This window comes from Vicugna pacos, chromosome 15 (assembly GCF_048564905.1).
Source record: "Vicugna pacos chromosome 15, VicPac4, whole genome shotgun sequence".
Classification (NCBI taxonomy): Eukaryota; Metazoa; Chordata; class Mammalia; order Artiodactyla; family Camelidae; genus Vicugna; species Vicugna pacos.
Genome location: NC_133001.1, coordinates 3,603,150 through 3,626,423, shown reverse-complemented (window position 1 = coordinate 3,626,423; position 23,274 = coordinate 3,603,150). Strand labels below are relative to the sequence as shown.

Sequence of the window (23,274 nt, the reverse complement as noted above, 5' to 3'; positions counted from 1 at the left end):
GTCTCCACATGAAGCCTCCTTTTAAAGATATGCGTGCCAAATTCAACTTTTTAAAATTGTGGCAAAATACACATAGCATAAAATTTACCATTTTAAGTGTATAGTTTGGTAGCATTAAGTACATTCACACTGTTGTGTAACCATCACAACTTCCTCCATCTCCAGAATTTTCTATTTTCCCAAACAGAACCTCTATACCCCTTTAACACTAATTCTCCACTCTCTGCCAACCCCAGCCCCCGGTAACCACCACCCAACCTTCTGACTCTGTTAATCTGACTACTGTGCATACCTCAAGTAAGTGGCACAGCATTTGTCCTTTAGTGACTGGCTTTATTTCGCTTAGCATAATGTCCTCAAGGTTCATCCACACTGCAGCATGTGTCAGAATTTTCTTCAAAAATTTAAAAGACACCTTGATTGGTAAACAAAACATAATGTCTGGGCCATGAGTTCCTGCTTTGAGTGACAGCAATAGTGGTGCCCACCACCCCGTCCCCCATGGAAGCACTGATTCCATCATTACTTATAAAGTTGTTTTGGGGATCAGTAAATAAACGAACAGACCCATTAGTCATATCCCCGAGTGACTGTCTGGCCCCCTGCAGACCGAGCCGGGCACTGCACGGGCTTCTGCACACACGGGAGGGACTTGGAGAGCGGCCCCTGTGACCTCTGCTCACGGCCCAGGCAGCGCACGGCCGATCACGCTCGGGTGTAACACACGTTCAGAGCACACAGACAGCCGACTGTCAAAGCTGAGACCGAGGCCACGTCCTTCAGGTTCCCAGAGTGGCAAACACATAAATGTGATGGCTCAGCGGCCTCAACCTCACGGGCCTCTGGTACACTTAAATGGCCATAAGAAAACAGAGTGGGCTCCCCATCCACAATCTACGAGGAACCCAGAAGGAGGGAACGCACAAAGCTCAAAGGTCCCAGGCCATCAGAAGGCGTGAACGCCCTGACACTCGAGCGCGGCAGCATAGGCGGTTCACACGCTGCCACAGGATCGCGCACAATCACCCAGACTCCAGGCAGGGAGTCCCTGGGCACTGAACCTGGAACAGCACAGCACCCTGCAGGAACCCCAGTCTCCTCCCCCACGACTCCCGCCCGGGGTACTTCGCTCGGGCCGCTGGGCTTCCTCAGGAAGTCTGCTGCACCACACCCCTGGTGGGCCTTCAGATACCTGCCTTCTGACCTGCTACTGTTACTGACCGGTCCAAGCAGCATCTCTGTGGTTCTTCTACTAATAGCCCATTTTTGCTGTCTGTGGTATTTGCTTCTGGCATGCCTCCATTTATTCTGAGCCTGTGGAATGCTACCTGGGTGGCTCCCTCACTCCCATGCCTGGTGACTTCCATACTTTGCACAGGCCACCTAAAAACGAGCAGTTACCAGCCGGTACTCTGGGTAGCCCCATTTTCTTAGAGCATCCTCTCAACACACACTTGCTGGGCATCCATGAGGCACCTCAGCTTTGTGCCCCAGGATCCTAGCCAGTCAAGTCAGTCAAGAACTTGGCCAGGCACACTGCTTGTAGCTGAAGGTGTTGGTCGGGGGTTCAGGTTGCAAACACAGGCATGAACCCTGGCTGGAAAAGAAAACCTAGGCTCTAGACACGGGATGGGAGGAGGCAGGAAGAACCACAGAAGGTGTCGCCCACGCCATGCTGCCACCAAGAATAATCTGTCCTTCTTAGCAATGGTGGGTCACTTTCCGGGGGGGTGGAGTGGGCAGGGAATGGGAACACCTGCCCCCTCTCTAATGACCAAGGAGGTGGGAACTCTTCACATGAGCCCTACAGCCAAAACACATAGGGCATCTGGTGGCTGTGCAGGACTACACCGTGGGAGATGGCTAGAAAAGAAAAGAGCAAAAACACAACTCAGCACTGCCATTTTCTTGCCACTGTAACAGTTCTATGATGTACCACCATTTGCTCTTCTCATAAAAACTTTTCTTTTCTCTCTCCTTTTATCTTCACTCATCGGATACAGGAATTTCCTCACCTCTCTGTCACCTTGTATTCCCTTCTACCTGAGATTTTCTTTCAAAGCTGGCATCTGCCACCAGGCTCAGTGATACCCACATGCTGTTCCCAACCTCTGGACAAAGCCTCAGATTCACTGTGCTGCACTGCTCTGCCCTGGGCATTTGTCCACAGACCCCAGAGGGCCAAGTTTCCTCCCCCTCCGTCATTCTGGCCCCAGGATGGCGCCTGGCATCACCCTCCACCTCGCAGCCCCAGGAGCTGGTCTCATGCTTCACCTGGGTGCCATCTTCCTCAGCCCTCAGCAGAGGGCTAGTCAAGAGCTAAAGCTTCATCGTGGGGACTCAGGGGCTGGAAATGCGTATCCTTGTCCTCAATGCCATCCACACAGCCAGCTGCCTTCTTTCTTTAACATGCCAACTGTTTCTGAGGCTGAAAAGTCCCTAGCTCTACCTGTGCTCCAAGGATCTTCCATTCCTTGCCCAAGACTTTGGAGTTCCTCCACCACTGCATGGATTAGCAGGAGAAAGGGGCAGATACCATCTCCCTGAGGGGTTTTCTGCAGGGAATGACACTCCACCCTGATCAGCCACAGACACAGACAACCTCCCACCGTCATGACCATCTTTCACGAGGGTGGGAACAACATGCTTCTTCAAACTGGTGAATACTCGTAAGTCGCTCCAGATTTTGTCGTGTACAATTCTGCAGCACCGTCTGAAAATTCCTACAAACAGTTATGCAATAGTTCAGGTTCAGATACCTCTTATTTACATTAAACAGAAAGGTACAAAGGTATGAGGTAGACCAGATGAAAAGAGGCCTGCGCAGAGCTGGACGGAGGCTGACAAAGGTCATCTCACCGCCATCCCTCAGTCAAAGTGAGCCAGGGGATGCTCACCCAGCCATCTCCTCTCTGCCCACGCGACTCTTCTCACCAGAAATGCTTCTCCGTTCTCCTCACCCATTTAATATGGCCCCACATATATCCACCCCCTCTGGGAAAACCAGCCTGAAAATTCCTCCTGCCACCCACGTCCCTTGCCCCTGAACTCTACAGCACCAAGTCTGTCTCTCGATGTTAAACATCGATTATTCAAGTCTGTGATTTTATTCCACGTTCCTTACGTCATAAGCAGGTTGAACACAGGGACGGAGCCTTCCACATTCCATGCGCAGCCTCCCTACCAAGCATGCAGCACAGCGCTGAGCAAACAGCTCCCTGGTAGCCTTGCTGCTGCTCTGGGCACGGGTCTGCATTGGTTCTAAGGCACTCTGTGAGGACTGGGAGGGCAAGGTCAGAAAGCTTCGGGTGAAACTGGAATCTGAGTCACTGAGGTTCCCTCCGCTAAGACACACAGGCTGCCTTAGAAGAAGCAGTGGCTCAAAAGTAAGGCAGATGCGATGCTGTCCCTGACCCTGCCTGGAGACCTAGTTCTTGTGGACTGGAGACAGGAACACCGGCAGCTCCAGGGCACACAGAGCAGAGCCGAGGCGTCAAAGGGCCGTGGTTGGGCCCAGCCTCCCCTTCTCCTCCCCCTGCAGCTGTGAACAAGGGGCAGCATGAGCTGAGCGAGGTGACCAGAGCAGTTCTGAGGACAGCCTCGGGTGTCAGGGGCTGGCATCTACACACAACGAGGACAAACAGCTGAGCCTGGGGGAAGGTGACCCTAGCCAAGCACCGGGTGCTGGCTCACGGCTCCCTGGACAGACGGGGCACGCGTCTGTCCCGCGCTTCCCGGCCCCGGCCGTGGAACCCTGACACGTACCCACTTCGCGATGGGGCAGCCGCGTGAGCTCTTCCCCTCCTTCCCCGTGTAGATGACCTTCTCGATCCGGATGGCCTTCCCCTTCTCTCCGTACCTGGAGATGGAGACAGAAGCCACTGTTAGCACAGCAGAACCGCAAAGGAGAGCCACTCTGGGTAAGAAGGCCAGCCTCAGTGTGCTTCAGCTTGGGTTTCCAGTTACTGTCGGGGCACAGAGGAGGGGGGGAAGGTTTAATTGTTTATTCTGTGCAACAGCCTCTGGGGACACAGCTCCACTTACAGGCTCCCCTCAGGGCCTCTGGCCCACCTGACCTCACTCTGCCCCAGGGCGGAGGGAGCAGTCCGGCAGCAGGTCTCTGACTGTTACCCCGAGCCTCCGGGAAGGGCGCTCAAACCAAAGGCTCAACACGGGCATCTGTATCCAGCCCTGTTAGCTGAGCTGCCCTGAGAATGAGTTATTTACAAACTCAATAATCAAAAGAAAATAAATGGGGAAACCCTTGTCATTCTCTTTCAACAATCCCCAACTGACATTTGAACAGATGAGGACAGACAGCTGAGACCGGGGGTGGGGGGCTGGGGTGGGGGGGGAGTGACCCTAACCCAGCACACACTGGCTGAGACTCCCCTGGACTGCTGTGAACCGTGTCTGGTGCCCACACACCCCTGCCCAGGCCCACGCACGCCGCACACACTCAAGGATCTGAGACCAGGTAATCAACCACACCACTTTCAGAGGTGATGAAACTATGGCCCCCAGAGCTGAACTGACCTGCCCAAGGCCACACAGCTACCTGGGGGCAACGGTGGTTAAAGCGCAGCCTTGGCGGTCAGACAGCTGGGGCTTGAGGGCCAGCCCCGTCTCTTTTCTGTTACAGGACTGTGGCCAAATGAAGCCTCAGATTCCTCATCTGTGAAATGGAGATAAAAATGATTCCTGCCTCCTAGGCTCGGGAAAAGATCAAGTGAAACAATCCACAGAGAATGCATTTAAGTACTCTGACGTTCCTGGCATGAGGAGGAGCCCAATAAACACTCATTATTCTTAATAATGTAAACAGCCACCTTACTGAATTGCCTTATCTTTAATAATTTTTTACTTTCAGGTACAGCATCACCTGCGAACAGTGGTCATTTGCCACCGCCGCCTTCCCACTCCCCGTGCCTCTAGGTCAGTCTCTGGCCTGTCTGCGCTGGTCAGGGCTTCCCAAGTGCGGGCAGGTATCTGTGTTTATTCTTACTGGAAATGCTTCTGACTGTCACTGAGCATGAAGCTCGCTGACTTCGGGACAGAGACACAGACTCTCCTAAGCGTTTCCTGCTCTAAGGATTTTTCAATCAAAAATTAATTACTTTAAAATATATATATATAATAAAAAAGAATTAATAACTTTTTATCAAATGTATTTTTAGCATCTACAGACTCAGATGATTGAATGGTCTTTCTCCTTTGGCCAATTAACATGGTATGCTATTTTAACGGACTATCTCAATTAAACTACCCTTGTATTTCTATAATAAATCCAATTTGATCATGGCATGCTATTTTCATATACTGTTTAATAGAGGGTAATGTTATCAGAGCTATTACTGCAATACATTTTCTTTACATAAATACATATACAGTTACACATAATTCTTTATTTTATCCACTTCACTTCTAGGAATCTCTACCTCAGAAATAAATGTACAAGTACACCAAGATTTAGGAACAAGATATTCACTGTTGTATCAAGAGAAAATTTAGGAACAACTTAAATATCCAGTATAGGACTGGCTAAATAATAAATATAATACATTCCCATGCAATGGAAAACCATTTAGCTATCAAAAAGAATTCAACAGAATTATACGTACTGACCAGAAAGACATTCGGTGGGGCGGGGGAAGCAGCTACAAGCGTGGGTATAGTAAGCTTGATTCCATTTTGTTCAAACTTTGTCTATATACATATGTGTGTCTTTGTAAATGCTTAGAAAAAAATAGAAAGATAAGCATCAAACTTTTAAAAAACAGTTTCTTCTGGGAAGGATGATTACTAAAGAGATTTATTCACCCTAGACTTTTTTTTAAGGCCTTTTATAGACATGTTTTATTTTTGTAATTGGAAAAGAAAAACATTTTTTAAAATGTTGATCTAAGTTTCCCCTGAGTTCAGTGTTCTCTATTTCACTCAAGACCTCGGGAATGAGGTGAAAGGAGTTCCTGATAACTGCCACGTTAAAATTCCGAGGCTATGTTAGTCCCTTATAGAATGTGTTTGGAGATAGGACTCCGGGGAGTTTATATAGCTGGTCTGGCTCAAGAGGAAGAGTGTCGCTTTTGTTTGGCTCCTGGAAAACTTTCAGCTCAACAAGCATTTATCAGGAAGCGGCCCTCAAGTGCAGAGCCTGGGCACTCAGTGTGTCCTGGGGTCACTCTGGGAAGAATGGCCCGAGGTGACCACACTGCTCTCACTGAAACGGACAGGATATCGTGTTCCCCGCAGGAGGGTGAGCTGAGGACACAGACTCGGGCTTTCTGACCAGGACTGTCTCCACCATCCCATCCTTGTGAGAAACTTCCTGTCGTGAACTTCATAGCTGAGAGCAAATAAAAGGGCCAAGCACTGTCTGATCAGCTAGATTTTTTTTTTAAAGCAAAACTGTCTGTGTTTAATTCTTTATTAAAAAAACTTTTTTTATTGCAGCATAGTTGATTTACAATGTTGCGTTAGTTGCTGGTGCACAGCAAAGAGATTCAATTAGACATATACTCTCTTTCTCAGATTCTTCTCCATTAAAGGTTATTACAGATATTTAATACACTTCCCTGTGCCATACAGTAGGTCCTTGTTGTTTGTACCTTCTCTATATAGTAGTGTGTATTTATTAACCCCAAACTCCTAATTTATCCCTCCCCCACTCCTTTCCCTTTGGTAATCAGTTTTTTTTCTATGTTTGTGAGTCTATTTCTGTTTGTAAATAAGTTCATTTGTATCATTTCTTTTAGATTCCACATATAAGAGATATCCTATTTGTCTTTCTCTGTCTTACATCACTTAATTCGATCATTTCTAGGTCCATCCATGGCTGCAAACGGCATTATTTCATTCTTTTTTATGGCCAAGTAATATTTTTTATGTGCGCACCCCCCCCCACATCTTTTTCCATTCATCTGTCAATGGACATTTAGGTGGCTTCCATGTTCCTGACTATTGTAAACAGTGATGCTATGAACATTGGGGCGCATGTATCTTTTTGAATTAGAGTTCCCTCCAGATATATGTTCAGGAGTGGGATTGCTGGATCATATGGTAAGTCTATTTTTAGTTTTTAAGGAACCTCCATACTGTCCTCCATAGTGGCTGCACCAATTTACATTCCCACCAACAGTGTAGGAGGGTTCCTTTTTCTCCACATTTTCTCCAGTATTTATTATCTGTAGAACTTTTAATGATGGGCATTCTCACTGGTGTGAGGTGATACCTTGTAGTTTTGATTTGCATTTTTCTAACAGTTAGCAATGTTGAGCATCTTTTCATGTGCCTCTTGGCCACCTGTACGTCTTCTTTGGAGAAATGTCTGTTTAGGGCTTCTGCCCATTTTTTAATTGGATTGTTTGTTTTGTTCTGTTTTGTTTTTGATATTGAACTGTATGAGCTGTTCGTATATGTTGGAAATGAATCCCTTGTCAGTCTCAACATTTGCAAGTATTTTCTCCCACTATGTAGGCTGTCTTTTTGTTTTGTTTATAGTTTCCTTTGCTGTGCAAAAACCTTTTAAGTTTAATTAGGTCCCATTTGCTTATTTTTGCTTTTTCCATCACTCTAGGAGATGGATTGAAAAAAAATATTGTCATGATTTATGTCAGAGTGTTTTGCCTATGTTTTCTGCTAAGAGTTTAGGAGTATCCAGTCTTAACATCTAGGTCTTTAAACCATTTTGAGTTTATTTTTGTATAAATATATGGTGTTAGCAAATGCTCTAATTTCCTTCTTTTACAGGTAGCTGTCCAGTCTTCTCAGCACCACTGATTGAAGAGACTATCTATTTTCTATTGTATATTCTTGCCTCCTTTGTCGTAGATTAATGGACCATAAGTGTGTGAGTTTATTTCTGGACTTTCTACCCTGTTCCATTGATCTATGTGTCTGTTTTTGTGCCAGTACCATACTGTTTTGATTACTGTACCTTTGTAGTATAGTCTGAGTCAGGGAGTGTAATTCTTCCTGCTCCATTTTTTCTCAAGATTGTTTTGGCTATTCAGGGTTTTCTTTGTTCCTATACAGGTTAAAATTTTTTTGTTCTGTTCTGTGAAAAAATGCCATTGGTAATTTGATAAGGATTGCATTGAATCTGTATAATGCCTTGGGCAGTATGGCCATTTTAACAATACTGATCCTTCCAATCCGAGAACATGGTATATCTTTCCATCTGCTTGTGTCATCTTCAATTTCTTTCATCAGTGTCTTATAGTTTTCAGAGTACAGGTCTTTTGCCTCTTAGGTAGGCTTAGTCCTAGGTATTTTATTCTTTTTGATGCAATGGTAGATGGGATTGTTTCCTTAATTTCTCTTTCTGATATTTCATTGTTAGTGTAGAAATGCAACAGATTTCTGTATAATAATTTTGTATCTTGCAACTTTACCAAATTCATTGATGAGCTCTAGTACTTTTCTGGTGGCATCTTTAGGATTTTCTATGCACAGATTCATGTCATCTTCAAACAGTGACAGTTTTACTTCTTTTCCAATTTGTACCCTTTTCATTTCTTTTTCTTCTCCGATTGCTGTGGCTAGGACTTAACAAAACTATGTTGAACAAAAGTGCTAAGAGTGGGCATCCTTGTCTTGTTCTGCTATTAGAGGAAATGCTTTGAGCTTTTCACATTGAGTATGATGTTTGCTATGGGTTTGTCATATATGGCCTCTATTATGTTGAGTTGTGTTCCCCATAAGACCACTTTCTGGAGAGTTTTTGTCATAAATAGATGTTGAACTTTATCAAAAGCTTTTTCTGCATCTATTGAGATGATCATACGGCTTTTACTCTTCAATTTGTTAATATGCTGTATCACCCTGACTGATTTATGGATATTGAAAAATCCTTGCATCCCTGGGATGAATCCAACTTGATTATGGTGTACAATCCTCTTAACACATTGATCGCCATGTCACCCAAATCCAGGTGAAGTTTTGTTTCCTCAGGGGCCCTGTCACCCAGATATGGATGATACTTTCCTTCATCCAATTATTCAGGTTTTTACAAGTAATTTGCAACAACTTTTGTCTGTAATACAAGTATCTAATAGAACAACATATAAGTATATATACAGATAGAAAATATTTTTTTCTCTTCATTCAATTATGCAGGTTTTTACAAGTAATTTGTTTACAAGTAGCGCCACAGTGTCCCAAACTATTTTGTTACCTGAATTTATTCCGTGCAGAATAATGACATTCAAAGAAGAAATAAAACTCTAAATAGGTTGAAAATTGAAAATGAGAAATTATTTTTTAAAAACAATTTCAATTACACTGGAAAAACAGAGATTAATGATAAGCACATATACTGCCAGTGCATTACACTGGGGTGACGTGTGAATTCGGGCCCCGCAGGAAACACACTCCATCCACAGTGGGTGACCAACGTGTTAATGTATTGTTGGAGTTGGTTTGCTAGTATTTTGTTGAAGAGTTCTGCATCTATGTTAAGCAGTGATATTGGCCTGTAATTTTCTTTTCTGTGACATCTTTGGTTTTGGAATCAGAGTGTGAAGGTGGCCTCACAGAATGAGTTTGGAAGTGTTCCTTCCTCTGCAACTGTGGGGAATAGTTTCAGAAGGATAGGTGTTAACTCTTCTCTAAATGTTTGCTAGAATTCACCTGTGAAGCCATCTGGTCCTGGACTTTTGTTTGTTGGGAGTTTTTAAATTACTGATCCAGTGGAAGAACTGGTAATTGGTCTGTTCATATTTTTTATTTCTTTCTGGTTTAGTCTTGGGAGACTGTGCCTTTCTAAGAATTTGTCCATTTCTTCTAGGTTGGCATAAAATTGTTCATAGTAGCCTCTTACGATCCTTTGTGTTTCTGTGGGGTCGGTGGTAACTTCTCCTTTTTCATTTGATTTTACTGATTTAGGCCCTCTCCCTTTTTTTCTTGATGAGTCTGGCCCAAAGTTTATCAATTTTGTTTATCTTTTCAAAGAACCATCTTTTAGTTTCATTGCTCTTTTCTACTTTTTTTTAAATCTCTAGTTCATTTATTTCTGCTCTGATCTTTTATGATTTCATTTTTTCTACTAACTTTGGGTTTTGTTTGTTCTTCTTTCTGTAGTTGCTTTAAGTTGTAAGGTTAGGCTGCTGACTTGAGATGTTTCTTGTTTCCTGAGGTTAAGCTTGTATTGCTATAACTTCCCTTTAAGAACTGCTTTCGCTGCCTCCCACAGGTTCTGGGTGGTGGTGTTTTCATTTTCATTCGTCTGTAGGTATTTCTGGATTTCTTTGATTTCTTCAGTGATCCATTGGTTATTTAGTAGCATTTTGCTTAACCTTCATGGGTTCATGGTTTTTTGCAGTTTGTTTTTCCTTGTGTCTCTACATTTAAAGGCAACCAACCAACTCTGGATTTAGTTCTTTTTTCTTAAATGTCTTACTTTCTGGCCTATTGTTAAGAGAACCTTCTAGGATACAGATGAACTCCTAGACCCTAAACTAAGTCTGCAAGGATAGGCTGAAACCTTGCTCTAAAGGGTAACTTGACTGTCTCAGCCAGTGATTCTCAAAGGTGGTGCTAGGGCCAGCATCCCCTAGAAATGAGAGGAATATAGGCCCTCGGGTCCCATCCCAGACCTGCTGGGTTGGAAAGTCTGGGGTGGGGTCCAGTGATCCATTTATTCACAAGCCTTCCAGGAGACCTGATTCACGTTCAAGCTTGAGAACCACTGACCTAGAGTGGTGATTCTTAGGGGTAATCTCTGTCACACAGTAATGAGTCCAGTTCTCCCCAAACTCAGAGGATTTACTAGCACTGTGTGTGTTCTTCATTTCTAGAGTAAACATTCAGTGAACTCCTAGAGGGCCCCCTTTCCAGTTAGAGGACACGTGGCTCTGTGTAGCACACCGTTTTCAGAGATGGGTTTGAACATCTGACTTCAATTATCTATGATAAAGAGGACCTGGGTACTCAGAACATAAGAAACCCATTAATAAATTTGGTAATATTTAAGACTGGTGTTTGATCTCTCCCTGTGTCCTCTCAATCTTTACCAGATAAGCTAAAGGCACCAATGTCTCCTTGATTTCAGTTTGCTTCCCCTCCTTGCCTTGGCCAACTCCTGGCAGTAGAGTAGTCCTGCAGGGGAAGTCTAGAGATAGAGGCAGCCTAGATCATTCTCAAACCAGACCCACAGCCAGGTGACTTTCAGCAGTCATTCATTCCCCTCCTTGTTCCAGAAGGAGCTTAAAAAGATGTCTGTGTGATGATAAAGGAAAGGAAAGGAAAGGAAAGGAAAGGAAAGGAAAGGAAAGGAAAGGAAAGGAAAAGAAAAGAAAAGAAAAGAAAAGAAAAGAAAAGAAAAGAAAAGAAAAGAAAAGAAAAGAGGGAAGGGAAGGGAAGGGAAGGGAAGGGAAGGGAAGGGAAGGGAAGGGAAGGGATGAAGTCAGAGTAAAGGGGGAAGCAGACGGACATGATGCTGGTATGCAAAATGCCAACCGTGGGATCCTGTGCATATGTTTGAGAGATGAGCCTGCAGCATTTCATTACATGAGAAATCAAGGAAGCTAATGAAGACTCTTTAGGGTCATATCAAAGGACTCAGGAGTGAATCTAAACAGGTTCCCATGGGCCAAAGTTGAGAAATTACATTCCTCCGAATGAGCGTACACAAAGCTGGCTCTAAGCTTACTAGCAGCCAACATAAAGATGGAAACACAATCTGTTACATGATTTACAAGGTCCTTAAGATAAAAATAAACCAGTTGCTGAGGAAAAACACAAGTATTCCTGGTCTTGAGAGGAATTCCTTCCTTGGATCAGTTTGTGAAGAATCTATACTTGGCTGTTATTTTTAAAGCAATGAGAAAAAAAAAGAAAAGGACAAATCTCAACTTTATCATTATCTCTTAATCCTTGTTTAAAAACATATCTTCTATAATTAAAAGTTATTTAGAGAGCTGTCTAGAAATCTTGTGAAACTGTTACCAAGAAACAAACACTCAAAAACTGTCCCAGGTCGAACTTATACATCTGACTCCCCTGCAGCCCTCGACCCATAAAACAATAGTGTCAAGATTGCTCACAAAAACCCCCGGCCAAAATAACGCCCGCTCCAACCTTGAGACAGCAACACATATGCATGGGGGCACATGCGGGTGGGCATGGACAACACAAACACTGTTTCAAATGCTTCACTCTCACCAACAGTGTACTAGGGTTCCCCTTTCTCCACATCCTGGTCAACATTTGTTATTTGTAGATTGTGGTGATTCTCATGGACTCAGAGGTGCCCTTTCAATAGGGCTTGAATTTACAGATGGGGTCTTTGATCAAATGCTTTTCTGATGGGGTACTTTGAATATAAACGTTTCCAGATGGTACTGGGTGATTAAGAGTATTTACAGCAGATCACTGTCCTCTATTCACCTTACCTTTTATTCATTTGAGGGTACCAACACAGTCATTAAGTTCAAAATTATGTTCCCTGCTATATTAATGACAATATTAGTTTGACTACCCGGGTCAAATGAAATCTGGTCCCCAGATCTGTGGAAATTCTAAGCTACTCAGCCTTCCACACATCTGTATGTATATGTGTGAACAAACGCATTTATAGCTACACGATCTGTCCCCTTACTATTAAAACACTAATGCTTGTTATGAAAATGTAGTCAGTACATGTGGATATGATGTACATGCCCTGCATGTAGTACTTACTAGTAAACACTACGTGCTTTCCAGACATCAATTCAGTCTATTCTCACAACTTTCCTCCAGTCTAGGTACCTGTATCATCTCCGTTTTATAGACAAGAAAACTGAGTCACAGAGAAGTGAAGCAACTTGCCAAAGGACTCAGGGGTGATTGGAAGGGCCGGCATTAGACCTTAGCCTAGTTCTGGTGTCCATATGTTGTCAACCACCAAGCTATTTTATCTCTCTATGCTCTGGAACCCATAGTATTTAATGACTGCTGTGAACATGTACCTAGATTTTAAACTATCTATGTATACAAACAGCTTCAGAAAACCGAAAAAGCTGTTAAGTAAAAGCTCTACAGTCCGGAGTTTGAGCTGGAAGTGCCAGCATCAACTCATGATGTATTTGATGTATTTAATCACTAAACAATAACAAAAATAAAAAACCTACACATACATCTTGGCTGTTTCTACTGAAATGGCCTAGAACAATGAAGACCCCAGTAGCAGTGAGCGCCCCTAGCACCCAGAGCCGGTTTTTCCCCCAGTAAAAGGAACCAGGACTTCTTGGATAAATGTACAATGTAAGCCCAGAACACCTTGTCATATGAGGAATTAAGAACTCCTAGGATCGTGTCGAAAGACTCAGGAGACCATCTGAATCGGTGCCGATTGGCCAAAGATGAGACATTACGTTCCTCCTAGTAGAGGTGTTTTGAAAGAAAGAAGAAACAATCTGATTCTGATCAAGCCTTTAGATCGAACACCAGTTTGCAGGACACAGGGCAGAAGAAAAGGTGAAACGACACCACAGTAAAGGTAGCAGCCAAACTCAGACCGTGGGAAGTTGTATAGGACACACAACTGTTTAACTCCGTTCCTTCCGTAAAAAAATATTTCAAGACAGCGTGAAAGGAGCTATATAGAGGGCAGATCTATATACAGAAAGAAACCCAGAGCACTGGGGGTGAAAATCCTGCATTCAACTCCTCACAGTTTGTACATCAGGGGTTCCCTTCTGTAAACTATCAATGAAAACGAGAGGTGCTCAAAATCCACGGTCTATTAGCACCTTGCCCACTTCTCCCTGGACATCACTCACCGCTCCTCCATGAGTTCCCGGATAGAGGCGACTGTGGGGCCAGATCCCAGATGAGTATAATATGGACCTTCATCTTTCTCCACTATTTGTTCTGCAGAAACACAGAGTAAACATTATCTGGAGACACCAATTCATCAGCATTCATTTAGAAAGGCAAACCACCAACTGGAAAAGTAATGGCACGTTACAAAACAGGAAATTCAAATGGCTTATAATAAACATGCGAAAATGTGTTCAACCCATTAGAAATCAGGAAATACAAATTAAAATCACAATGAAACACCATCACACACGGACCAAACTGGCAAAAAAATTTAAAATCTAATAAAACTATGCGTTGTCAAGACTGTAGTCTAACCACTTTGGAAGTCAGTTTATCACGATACATATTCTAGACCAGGGTCAGCAAACCACTCCACTCCTAGGTACATACCCGAATGGACTGAAAACAAAGACTCAAACGGCACCTGGATGCAATGTTCACTGCAGCATAATTCACAGAGCCAAAAGGCGAAAACAACACAGCTGTCCACCAACAGATGAACAAAATGTGGTATATCCATACAATGAAACATTACTTGATCAGAAAAAAAGAATAAAGTTCCGATACATACTGCAACACGGATGAACCTGGAAAACGGCAGGCTGAGTGAAACAAGCCACACATACAAGGACAGATATTATACTTTTCTACTTTTATGAAATACCTAGAATAGGCAAATTCAATGAGATAAATATTAGATTAGAAGTTACCAGGAGCTGGGAGGAGTGAGGAATGGGGAGTTATTGCTTAATGGGTACAGAGTTTCTGTTTAGGGTGTTGAAACAGTTTTAGAAATAGTGGTGATGGTTGCACCATACTGTGAATGCCACTAAACTGTACACTTTATAATGGTTAAGATGGCAAATTTTACCACAATCTGAAAAAAAAAAAAAAAGGAATGGAGTACTGATACATGCTACAATGTGAGTGAACCTTCAGAAACACTGTGGAAAAAAAAAAAGCCAGGTACAAAGTATCACGTATCACAGGATTCCATCCATATAAAATATCCAGAATAGGTAAATCCAGAGAGACAGAAAACAGATTATGGCTGCCAGAGGCTAGGAGGAGGGAAGAATGGAGAGTCATTACTTAAAGGGGACAGGGTTCTATTTTGGAGTGAGGAAAGTGTTTTAAATCTAGACAGAGATGATTATTTCACAACATTGTGAATGTACTAAATGTCATTGAACTGTTCATTTTAAAATTAATAATTTTATTTTATTGAAGTTCACTACAATTTTAAAAAAAAAGGAACAAGCTACTGATTCACAGAACAACATGGATGAATTTTTAATGAATTTTTCTAAGTGAAAGAAACGAGACTGTTAAGACGGTGTAATAGTAACTCTGGAAAACAGTACTTTGGATACTGTAAGGCTATAAACAAAAAGAACTTCACACAAATACTATTCCACAGCGGGTAAGTTCATTTCCCACCTGGGGAGATATACAACTAAGTGCAATGTGGTGTCATGCAATAGGTCCTAGAACGGAAGGACATTAGTGGAAAAACTGACGAAATCCAAAGAGTCTACAGTTAATAGTATTGTACTAATGTTAACGTCTTAGTTTGAAATGTACCGTAATCATTTAAGACATTGATACTAGGGGATGTGGGGTAACAAGTATACACGAAATCTGTACCAACTCTGCAACTCTTCCATGAACATAAAATCATTTCAAAATAAAAAGTTTAAAAAAACTAACAAACAGAACCAAAAAACTATGTAAAGTACCCTAAATTGCTGATCCTGTCCTAGAAGAAATCTTTGTCACATACATCAAGACACGTACAAGGATTTTTACAGCAACATTATTAGCAGTAGTCAAAAATGGAAACAACTTACAAATCCAGCAACAGTGGAAAGGATAATAAAACATAACAGAGCCATGTAACAGCGTATGTTCACAGCAGTGAGACCTGTCAAGGCGCTGCAGCACGGCCAGATACCACACCGCCACCGTTGAGTGAAACAGACACCGCACACAGCAAATACACTAAGATTACACTCAAATAATACTTAAAACCAGGCTCAATTAAACTATACTGTCTAGAGATCCACACACAGGTGGTGAAATTACTAGGCTGAAATATAAAATTCCAGATATTCAATGATTTTTTTATACAAAAAATGGCAATTTCATATGGTTCAACCTTAAATGAAAGAAAAACAAGGAAATCATTGCCACAAGTCAAGAGCGTGGTTGCCTCTGGGGGATGGGAGACGGCTGTGACTGGGACAGGTACACAGGGGACTTCTAGGGAACTGGAAACGGCCTCCTTCTTGATCTAGGTGGGTGGTTACGCATGTGTTCATTTTATAATTTTCATTAAACTGTACTTGCCTATATATGGAACTCACAATTTTTAAAACGTAAAAAAAAAATTAATGTCCTACCTATTCTACGCAGAACATCATGCTCAGCTTTGCGGGGAGAGCAGGACAGGACAACAGCTGCTCGGGCCTTTAAAGCGTTTGTGGCCTAGCTGGGTAGGTAAGACCCTCACACAAGAAGACACGTTGATGGGGAAAGGGTAATTTTTCAAACCATGGTGTTGGGACAACTGGGGGAAAATTTCATCCATACTTCATACCTTACCCCCAAATACATTCCAAATGGCTGAAAGATTTAAATCCAAAAAATTCAAACTATACGAGTTCTAGAAGAAAAACAATGAATGCGTTTTAAAAAAAATAATCATGGAAGTGGGAAGGCCTTCTCTAAGTATAACATGAAATTCTGGAGCTAACACGCACACACCAAAATACCAACAAGTTTAACCAAAGAAAAATGGATAGTAATAACTTCCGAAAAGTCAAGCGCCACACTGGGGAGCCATATCTGGAACTCGGGCAAAAGGCTGCTTTTCTTTAACATACCAAGAGCTCCTACAGTTAAAGAAGGTCAACAACACAATAGAAAAATGTAAAAAATATATAAAAATTGGTTCTTTCAAAGGGAAATGAAAATGGCTCAAACATACGTAAAGGACCAGTTTTACCTTTCGGATGAGTCACCATCAAAGGCTGATAACGCCTCGCGTTGGTGGGGGTGCAGGAAGGTGATTTAGCAATACGTTAAAATGACAAGTGGCCAATCCGTCTGACTCAGCAATTTCAAAGAATGCCAAGTTCTTCTAAGAATTTATTTCCAGGAATTTGGATATACTTGCATACATACAAAATGATATATATATACAAGCATATTCACTGTATCATATATAATGGAAAAATCTTAGAGGTCTAAATGTCCACAACACGTTAGGTGTTATAAACACATGATACCCAGGAGTGGGATTGCTGGATCACAGGGTAAGTCTATTCCTAGTCTTTTGAGGAATCTCCATACTGTTTTCCACAGTGGCTGCACCAACCTGCATTCCCACCAGCAGCCTAGGAGGGTCTGATCACGCCACTTCTCACCGATGACTCCACGCTAGACACATTTCAGAGCACAGTCCACAAGGCCCCCGTGAGCCATCTTTGCACACCTCCCAGCCTCGCATCCTACAACAGCCACCACAGCTTCTTCTACATAACCATTCAAGGAATTAGGCAGCTTCAGATTTACTGATTAAAAAATGACCTCCCAGGTATTCTAAGTGGGAAGACAAGCAAATTTCAGTATAGCGTGTATACTATGCTACAGCTAGCATCCACACAATCACACGTACATCACTACAGACACACACACACGTGCAAGTATAAAGATGTGTATGTCATTACCCACACTAAGAGTAAGTGTAAGAGCAAGTTTGTGAAAATGAGTTCAGTTGCGTTTCTGGTTTCAAATGAACAAACAAAAGGTTGGCAACGGTGTGTGCAGTCCAGCAGACGAGCTGATGGAAGTTGGCTACCACTTACGGCTTCCACTCACAGGGACTCTTCACGCCCCTGAATTACTGCCATGGTCTCCTACCTGGCCTCAGCCCTCCTAGGTCATCCCACTCAACACCAGCAGTTATGCTCCCCAAACAGAAATTTGATCACGCCACTGCTCACCGACGACTCCACGCTAGACGGGACACACATTTCAGAGCACAGCCCACAAGGCCCCCTGGAGCTATCTTTGCACATCTCCCAGCCTCGCATCCTGCAACAGCCACCACAGCTCCTTCTACATAACCATGCAATACCCCTGTGTCTTGAAACACGTTTTCTCATTGACAACAGTGCCTTCCTCTATCTCTTTCTTTGGAAAAAGACAGGTATGAAGACCTAATTTAAATGCCATCTTTTCTGTGAAACCCTAATGGACTTCTCCTTTTCGCCCTGGACTCCCAGAGTACCTTGCAGCAGCAAAAACATCAAGGCGTGTATCAGTTTTTTATTGTTAACGTGTCACAGCAGAATGAACACAGTTTTGCAGACAGAGACCTGGGCAACTGTGATGGGTTATTTTCCCAGCCTCTCTGTAATCCTCACACCTTCTTGTGTAAAAGACGTGAAGGGCTCAGAGCAGCACTTGGTGCATAAGATGAACTCTGTATGTAGTTGCTGTCCAGGCTCTGCCAACCAAATAGTCTGACTGTGACCAAGCGGCACAAGCCTTATGAGCCTCAGAGCAGCTAAAGGAATGTTTCTACATTACAGAACCGTTGAGAATGAGATGAGATGGAAGGTACCTAGCACAGGTTTCAGCCCACCCATGTAAATGTTTCATGAGTGAATGAGTATTTTCAACTAAAGGATTAAAAATCACTAGCTCCAAATATACACTATTTTGAGCCATAAAACAGAGGTTACAGAAGGATGGTTGTGAAGTGGGGGGGCGGGGAGGAGGAGACCAAGGTATGAGGAGGGAAAGAGAACGTGAGAACATGGGTGCTGGAGGTAGTGGTCTGAAGGGTCTTTACAGGCACTAGGATACTACAGAAAACAGAATATAAGAACATGCCAGGATGTTCTGGGCTCTATTCCAGTTTCTACAGCCTGGAGAAAAGTCAAAGTAATAGACTGACTGCAGAGTCTTACCCTGGAACTAGAATATAACTTACTTTTTGGTGATAATCTTCTGCCTCGAATCAGAAAAAACTCAAAACTTACACAGTTAAGGGCAGAGAAAGGAGATTTTCAAGAAGAAAATCATGGCAACTCCATTCCAGAAGCTAGGAAAAAAAGATATGAAGATCCTAAACGAAGCTAACCTGGAAATTAGATGGTCAGGTTCTGCCAGGAAGGCCACCAACAAACACAAAGGGCAGATGCAGCTCCAAGTGCCAAACAAAGCCAAAGCCACAACCCCTCTTCTCACAGTTTATCAGGCAGCCAAGCAGTCATTTAGAAGTCCTGTTTCTTTTAATTACATCCCTTTCCTTGAATATATATCTTCATGTATACATTCCTTTCCCTGATTAGATGTCTGTATGGGGGAGAGGATATTCTGTGGGAAGAAATTGGACTTACAACCAAGTATGCCTAGTTATGAAACCAGTATACATTCCCTAATTTAATTCTCCTAATTAACATATGCATTTACATATATATGAGGAGATACATATACATCACCACAGTATGTACCCTCATCTTATTTACATACACACGTATCTTCTGTGTGGCAATGGACTTGTACTTAGTTGCAGTGCCAGACAGGTGGCAATACTTTGCAAGGTTGGGGTAAGGGTCTATGGAATACAGTATATGCTCTGATTCAATGACAAATACGTGCTTCTGTTTTCCCATCATGAAATAAGGTTTATTAACATTCTCGGTGCTGTTTAGTGCTATTAATCAAATTTAACGGATGAGTTTACCCTATTTATATTGATTACTGTAACACATGCATGGTCTTCTGCCATTTTATGTTTTCTATGTTAATGTTTCCTTGTTTTCTTTTAAAAACTATTTTATTACAGGTTTTGTATAGTGTGAATAAGTACACTACCTTTTGTTTCAGAAAAATAATGGTCACAGTTATTTAGACTTTACATTTGAATAATTTAGTGTTCACTGCCAGCCCCTTCACACCGCAGCTTCTCCAATCTGTTTCTTATTTGATTCATCTCCAGAAAATTAGAGTTCGAGCGTATTTGGCAATGTTTTTTTATGAAGCCTTTACACATGAATGGCAACTTTACTGGGCACAGAATTCTTAGGTCAAACTTTTTATCTCAGTATTCTGAGAACTGCAATATATATATATATATATCTCCAACAAAGAACTCATATTCAGAATAAAGAACACTTACTGATCAATAAGAAGAAAACAGAAACACGACAGAGAAACGGGCAAATGGCTTGAGCAGGTACTCTACGAAAGGGACACACGAAAAGGTACTCAATCTCATTAGTCACCAGGGAAATGCAAAGTAAAGCGCCAATGAGATACAATTATACACCTACCACAGTGGCAGAAAGCCGCTGACGTTCTATGCTGGTTTCAAGGTGGAGTGCTGCTGGTGGGGGCTTAAACTGCTACAACCACTTTGGAAAAGGGATAGTACTTAGTAAGCATACACAGTTTCATCCCTAGGTATATCTCCAACAAAAACATGTAAGTGCGTACATCCATGTGCCAAGAGATGCACATAAGAACATCTTATATCAGCTATAACCGTAACTGGGAAACAGTGTAAAAGACTGTCGACAATCTAATGGACAAATGGTAGTACGTTCATAAAATGGAATACTGTGTGTACAGCAGTGAGGATGGATGGACTCCAGGCACTGCTATACACACATGCATGAACCTCACCAACACAACATCGAGCAAAAGGAGCCAGAATTCAAAACAACACTTACAGACGAAGTTCAGGAAAAGGCAAAACTGATCCATGTGGCTAGAAGTTAGAACAGTAGTAACCCTAGGACAGGAGCCAGCAGACTTTACGTAAAGGGCCAGATGGCAAGCATTTAAGGCTGTGCAAGGCATGCAGTCTCTGTGTTACTACACTCATCTTCTGACGTGGTGCACCAGCAGCCACAGACTGCACACACACAAACGCGCATGACTGTGTTTCAGTAACACTTCATGGACATTGAAATCTGAATGTCATATAATTTTTATGAGTCATGAAATACCATTCTTTTGATTTTGTTAAAAACACACAAAAAAAACTGTTTGGGGCCCACAGAGGTTGGTCAGATTTGGTCTGCAGGCCATAGTTTGCTTTAGGGGGTCAGGTGTAAGTGACCAGGCTGGGGCACAAGTAGGCTTCTGACATGCTGGTAAAGTTCCATCTCTTGATCTAGATGTGGTTACAGAAGTACGTGCCTTTTGTTAAACTGTACAGGCACACCTCATTTTATTGCACTTCGCAGATACTGCGTTTTCTTTCTTTTTTTTTTTTTTTTACAGATTGAAGGTTTGTGGCAACCCTGTGATGAGCAAGTCATTTTTCCAATAGCATTCGATTCATTTCCATCTCTGTGTCACATCTCAGTGATTCTCACAATATTTCAAACTTTTTCATTATTATTATATTTCTTATGGTGATCAGTGATCTTTGATATTACTACTGCAAAAAGATTACAACTCACTGAAGGCTCAGATGATGGTTAACTTTTTTTTTAGCAATAACGTATTTTTAATTAAGACATGTACATTGTTCTTTTAGACATAATTCTATTGCACACTAAGTAGACTACAGTATGGTGTACACATACCTTTTACACACAGTGGGAAACCAAAAAATCCACGCAACTCGCTTTAATGTGATATTTACTTTATCGCAGTGGTCTGGAACCGGACCCGCAATGTCTCTGAGGTACGCCTGTATTGAGCAGTACACTTAAGATCTACAAACCTTCCTATGTGTGTGTTTCAATTAAAAGAATTTTTTTACATCAATATTAAAGTCTAATTTATTCTATGAAAAATAAATAGCCAAAATTACATCCAAACCATAGAAAAGAATTTTTAAGTATATTTTTAAAAGTAAAAAAAAAAAAGTTTATGTGTGACCAACTTAATTTCCAGTTAATTTATTTGTAGGCAATTCTTCATCCTTAAAATTCAGTAAGTTCGTCCGAAACATTACTTGTTGATTTTTATTCATTTTCTTTCATTTCAAAACGTTCTCTATTTTATCGTTGACTCTTGCCTTTGTTCAATTTATTCCACCATCCCTGCTGGGAACACCAGCGAATGTCCCAGCATTCCCGCCAGAACGCATTAGCGTGGAGAACCCCTCCCGTCTCTCTTCTGTGCCCCTTAGCCCCACTCTGATTATGTTCATTTCTATATTCTTCCCCTGTTCTGGAGGGATCTTTCAAGCCGGTCCCTCTCCCTCACTGGAACTCTTCTCTGTAACTCTGATTCTGCCCTCCACAGCTTCTCGAGCGCTGTGGGTGCTTTGTGAAAGGCACGCTTCCCCTGCAGTTTAATCCATAACTCTCGTGACCTCTTCGTAACCTTAGTCTAGCTCCTCATCTTTCATTTCTGGTTTCACAGTGAGCATTTCAGTCCACGTCCTTGAAGGGATAAATCAGTTGTTCAAATTCTTCTTGTATTTCCTACTGTAAGTCTTCATTTTGAATGTTACATTTAATGCCTCCACTTTCCCCCACAGAATTGGAATGGGCTGCATGTTGGATTTTTGTTTGCTGGTTAATTAATCTTTCAGAGGAAGAAGTTTATCTCCAGGCTTTCTCCCCCTGGGCACTACTGACAACTTGGGCTAGACAATTCTTCACTGGGGAGCAGGGTGCTGTTCTGTGCAGTGCGGCATGTTCAGCAGTGTCCCTGGCCTCTGTCCACTAGGTGCCAGTAGAACCACACTGGTGGAGATGACCAAAAATGTCCTCAGACTCCGCCAAATGTCCCCTGGGGGGGAAGAGCGGTGAAGGCCCCCAGCTGAAAGCCACTCGTCTAGACTAGTTTGTCCAAAAGTAGAATGGGTAGGGTCTCCTCGTTATTCTGCTAACCTGGGCACGGTCAAATCCTTCCCGTAGGAATCAAGCTTAAGAGAATTAGATGTTGTAGAAGTTTCAATTATTAGTTCAGAAGCCCAGAAGCCTGAATGGGTATGGGAGGAACTGGGCCTGGCTGGGGACAGCGGCAACTGGAAATTTCATCTCCATGCCTTCTGTTTGTTAGGGCCAGTGCCTCTCAATCTGTGTGCGTGCGTGCATGTGTGCACGTGTGTGTGCGTGCTTGTGCGTGTGTGTGGAGGGTTGGGTTTTACTCCGTCCTGATGCTAAGATTTTGGTTCATTTCCTCATATGGGAGTGGGCTGGTCACTCTGATAAGACATCAAGTTAAAATAAAGGCCCATGGTTTGATTGGTTCAGCAAATATTTTTCTTTGCACAATAGCCTTTGTTTGGTGCTGTTGGCCACAAAGCTGGCTCCTAAGATATGGTTTCCCATCTCTCCAGCCCTCTCTCCTCACCCCAGACCTTATCCCCATCAGAAGCTGGAGCAGAGCAGGAAAAGGAGCCTGTTTGCATTCCCAGCGTCCCAGAGTGCACTGCCTTCCAGATGGGTGGTCTCCAGCCCATGTCTCCAAGCTGTGGGGTCTTTCTGA

General features: G+C 42.7%; 1 protein-coding gene across 8 annotated transcripts in view; it reads right to left on the bottom strand.

The window, feature by feature from the left end:
- LOC102543706 (methylcytosine dioxygenase TET3) overlaps positions 1 to 23,274 on the bottom strand; it is a 101,004-nt gene that overhangs the window by 18,909 nt on the left and 58,821 nt on the right. For all 8 annotated transcript variants that reach the window (XM_072937474.1, XM_072937473.1, XM_072937475.1 and 5 more), the window contains 2 exons: positions 13,761 to 13,851; positions 3,766 to 3,859 (listed from right to left, as the gene is read on the bottom strand). In XM_072937474.1, the coding sequence (XP_072793575.1) occupies positions 3,766 to 3,859; positions 13,761 to 13,851 (185 nt within the window). The remainder of the gene's footprint in view (positions 1 to 3,765; positions 3,860 to 13,760; positions 13,852 to 23,274) is intronic.